The following is a 4,576-nucleotide window of genomic DNA, read 5'->3' on the forward strand; positions in this document are numbered from 1 at the left end:
TACAACTGCTGGGAGAGGTCGATGGTGCGGGTTGCCCGGTCATGCTTGACTTCAATGCCCAAGAGCCAGTGCAACTCGCCAAGATCAGGAACCTCGACATGCTCGCGCAGCGGGGCCTTGAGGCGGGCAATGAAAGCAAGGGAGGATGTGACGATCGTGCAATCATCGACATGCACAATGACGATGAAGAGGGTGTTGGCAGCGGTGACGAAATTTGGGATATGGATAGCATTGTGCATGAAAGGGAAGATGCATTACACTTCTGGGCTGCGTCGACGTTATACTGGTGTGTCCAAAGGCTATACCTTACTTACCAACCTGGAATAGCGAGCTTTGTTTGTACTTATGTGGCAGGCGCGACGTTCCCACGCAATAAAGGGGGTGACAGAAACCTTGTCAAGCAAGGTAACTCACGACTTTCACTTCCCCTTTCTTCCCCTGCTCCTTTGTGCATCCAGACTGGAGATGCGTAGGCGTTCCGATCGTCTTGCTCAGCACCAGAGCAAACAGCCGTTTTCCAATCCACGTGAACCTTCCAACCCGACATCCAGACGCAACGCGAGGGCGACCACAATACAACACATCCCTCGAGTGCCGGTCGCGACAGCCTTCGCGATCTCAGACAAGCAGGTGTCTTCAACGGGCAGGCTTCCCCTCATGCAAATTCGTTACCGTAAGCCAGACAAGTATGCCGACGCTGTAAGGTGTAGGTGATGTGCTTTAAATAACTCGCGTCATCTTATGTATTGGCTGAATCGTAGACATGCACAACAACGACGGCGACTGCACGTTTACCGATTATTTCATTGGCGACACGTAAGTGCTTCTTATAAAGACGCCCAAGAGCATCATCTTACATCTTCAAACCCCAAACTCCAGCGTTTCAATCCATCCACCTTCGGATGAACTTGTGCTGTCTCGCAAAACAAACCCTTCTAAGATGTCGTACTGGTACGGCAAAATCAACGATATTCATTGCTATTCACGGCGTAGTCAGTCTCACGAGGTACGAAAGACGATATGATACAGGCTATTGGCTAACTTCAAGGGACAGGATGTATACGTCCAAGTAATATGGTATTATCGCCGACAAGATCTCCCGTGCTCTGCCGCAGACAAGCAAAACAGGTGAGTGTCTTCCATACGGGATTTCAGACCTTGTTCACTTGTTCATTCCGCATTCCGCCAACTTTAGAGTATTCGAATGTATGTACCCGAATGAGCTGGCTTTCAGCGATCACATGTCACCCATCCATATTGATTGTATCGAGGGTGAGTCATCAAGAACATTGCCTAAAACATACCTTATGCACACATCACATCATAGAAAAGGTGACTATAGCTGAATTCAAGGAGAAGTTTCTTTCGGCGCTCTACATTGGGCCAGATGTTCTGTATACGCGATGGACAATAGGCGTCACCCTGAAGACACAACGCTCCGGGGATGCTATCCTAAATAGCGCGGCCCTCAAGGCAAGTCGTGATTTGCAAGTACACATGCGTAGTGGTGAACAATCATTGTTGTGATTCACTTAGGAGGATAGCGTGGCATTCTGCGGAATCGAAAGGTGCACCTCGAAGCTATACGACCCTCAGCACGTGCAAAGATACTGCAGAACGTGTTGCAGGTGGTTTCATGTTGACTGCATTCGTGATCGCTGCATGAAGGTTGATAAAGCCGACATAGTTCCCCAGGTGGTGGCTATGCCGCTGGACACAGGATTCCCAGTGGACGAGACATTTGAGGGTTGTTACCGCTTACCTATCGTACGCGGGGGTGGTTACGGTGTAACGGGCAACACCCCTCTGATGGGAAGTGTTATAACCATACTAGAAGAATCCGTAGAGTTCAAGAGGATGATGCCAAACTGGCAAGAGACCCTGGACACAGAGGAATTTGCAGGATTTTATACCGACGACTTGGAAAATCTCGCTTACTACAAATGCCTTTGTAGTCACAACGCCTGGTTGTAGAATCCTGTGCTCTACGCACAAGGGGCGTCCATTGCTAGAACTCCGGACCATGACCCTCCGTGAGAAGAGACCCCCGAGCACTGGAGTGGGTACCACTACGTAAGCAGCTGTGGTCCCCAATGGGGCTTAGCTAGTCATATAACTGCACTTTGGGCGCCCGAAACACGGCTCCGTGGCCTAGCGGGTAACAACGCTGCCTTTTTGACACTTGACGCGTTCGATTCCCCCTATTGTTAACATGTTACAACAGCGTCTCCCTAAGCTAAAGCAGTGAATATTCTCTGAGAGCTCCTCCTGATATATAAGCCACTGTTCTATGCACCAAATGTAGTGAAATAGTCACCTTGTTTGGCTTCACATACCGCATAGGGGGGATTCACGGATGGCGGCTGCTGAACGCGACCGCGTTGTTTGCCCTTGTTTGGATCTGACCATTGTCAGGGGTCATCACCAAGATGGCTAACTCCAGACCGTAATACTGCACATATTTGCTTCGTTATTTCAAGGGGAACTTGTGGGATACATGTTAATTACGAATGTGTAGTAAAACGTGGGTACTATAAGTACTGATGAGCCACACTTGAAAACCGACGGTCAAAACTGCAATTTGGGGCAGTGCTCAGGACCCCGTACACTTGACGGGGGTGGACCACCACCAGGTTATGGTTCGAAATTAGAGTTCTGGTTGCCCCTTGTCTACGCAGCACCCCCGCTCGCTGCTCCCAAAGACTGAATGCAGGAGCGGGGGAAATCACTTCGGCACCCACTTACGAACCGATATTAAATGCGTGCCACGTCAGCACATGCCCACAAGACTTTAAGGGCGCGCCAATCCTTATTTCTACTTGCTACTTCCTAAGTACTTTCTACTTGGACCTCGGCTACTGAGTCAATATATTGCGTAGCGCCGTGCGCCAGTGCACGGCAAAACTCGTCGCCTTTTGTTCCCTTGCTCACAAACAAGCCAATAAGACTCCGCATAACATCGCCATATCTGTGTCATAAACCTGTCATGATTAGATTATCGTGATTACAGTGCTTTGCCGGAACCTTTCAACGTGATGTACGCTCCTGTACGCTCTCAGGCACTAGTCCTTGCCAACTAAGTTACAAATCGAACCAAACCCACACACACTTTCCAACAATGCTCTCTGTAAACATGTGTTGTTGAGAGGGTAAGACGAGGAATACATACCCAGATGCCACCACCATCTTCTCGAACGTGGCTAGCAATACTGGAATTCCCAGTCGCGGTCGTCCACAGTTCACTGTAACACAATATTGTCCTCCCGTCATGCACGAGGTATTGTGTACACCATTACACTTCTCTATGATGTTGAAGAATGGATGAAAGAAGTTTGGACGGAAGAACACCGTCCCTGCAATGCAATCGCCTGTATGTTCTGAGATGTGGACAAGTTCCATGCAATTGCTGGGAATGTAGCTTGGCTTTTCAAACCTCCATGGAACACAGTTGTCGGCGAGCTCTATCGCGAGTGCCGCCAGGTGGAAGGGAAGGTGGGATGCATCGTGACCTGATACAAGAAAATGCGCAGATAGAGGAGTACGCGAGAATATAAGGGAATTAGGGTCAGTCACGCCCTATACGAAGACAACTTTAAAGTCGGTTGGATTGCGAGCGATTGTCATGGGCAGAGGCTATAACACGTTTTGGTTGGTCACGCCAACGGGGAGAACAATCATTTACCGCTGTCCACAGTATAATTCTCATCGCAGAGGTGCCTTGAGTAAGAAGTCCATCGAAGCAACAAACTGTTCTGACAATCTGCTTGGGAGCAGAGGATACTGGAGGAGGTAGCCGATGGGAACCAAGTGAAATACTGTTCATGTATATAAGCGACACGTCACCAGTGCAGAATGAATACGCGATACCTTCAGAGTTGTTGTGGTTGTCGGCAGCTGTGGTGTTAGACATGGTGTCCCGAATGATGCTCAGAGTTAGGAACGTGCTCACCTGCTGTTGTCCTCAGCAGCACCGTTGCAGCCACTGACACTCTTGTTCCAGGAGGCGCACCTCTGTTGTCAACTCGAACTTGATCGAGTTTGAGACAACTGAGGAGGGTACTAAAAAGGTAACCGGAAGACAGAGAGACTAACAAGAGCGAATGTAAGACAGTGCCACACGAATACCACTGTCACATGACACAATCGATTTTCTAAACTACTCGGGCAGCAGCAGCTACGCCATACGGAGGGGTTGACCTAGTTTCGGTCCATTCGGTCCATTCGGTCGCGATCGGTGCATGACCGAGTCGACCAAATTTAAAAGACCGAACGGCACCCCTACGGCACTAACTACATGTGACTAGCTACGACGATCAGGCAAGCAAGCCCCTAAATACTGCACGAGCCGATCCAGTCCAGCTCGTCGCGGGGAGCTGCTGGCGGTGCGTGAAAAGGACTCGAGTCCTTCCAACAATAGCGCGAACGCTCGCCGGGCTACTATACATGAGTGTAAGATAGAAATTAAGAGAGAAAAACGAAGATCTGTAAAGTAAACGTGGAGGCGGGATCAAAAGAAAAAGAAAGGTGAAAGATCATGAAAAAGAGATGAAAAAAGACGTAGTCGAGCGTGAACTAG

General features: G+C 49.3%; 2 protein-coding genes across 2 annotated transcripts; one reads left to right on the forward strand and one right to left on the reverse strand.

Moving 5' to 3' along the window:
• Positions 1 to 6: 6 nt before the first annotated feature.
• Positions 7 to 239, reverse strand: CONPUDRAFT_160378 (uncharacterized protein; the record flags this gene model as incomplete). Its single annotated transcript, XM_007777511.1, has 1 exon — positions 7 to 239. A coding segment is annotated over one exon (233 nt), but the record flags the coding sequence as incomplete, so codon positions are not given.
• A 650-nt stretch (positions 240 to 889) lies between these two features.
• Positions 890 to 2,079, forward strand: CONPUDRAFT_147902 (uncharacterized protein). The gene is made up of 4 exons (XM_007777512.1): positions 890 to 1,006; positions 1,055 to 1,128; positions 1,196 to 1,272; positions 1,328 to 2,079. Exons 1-4 carry the CDS (start codon positions 941 to 943, stop codon positions 1,525 to 1,527), a joined length of 417 nt encoding a protein of 138 aa, XP_007775702.1. The 5' UTR covers positions 890 to 940; the 3' UTR covers positions 1,528 to 2,079.
• The last annotated feature ends 2,497 nt before the right edge of the window (positions 2,080 to 4,576 follow it).

This window comes from Coniophora puteana, assembly GCF_000271625.1.
Source record: "Coniophora puteana RWD-64-598 SS2 unplaced genomic scaffold CONPUscaffold_22, whole genome shotgun sequence".
Lineage (NCBI taxonomy): Eukaryota > Fungi > Basidiomycota > Agaricomycetes > Boletales > Coniophoraceae > Coniophora > Coniophora puteana.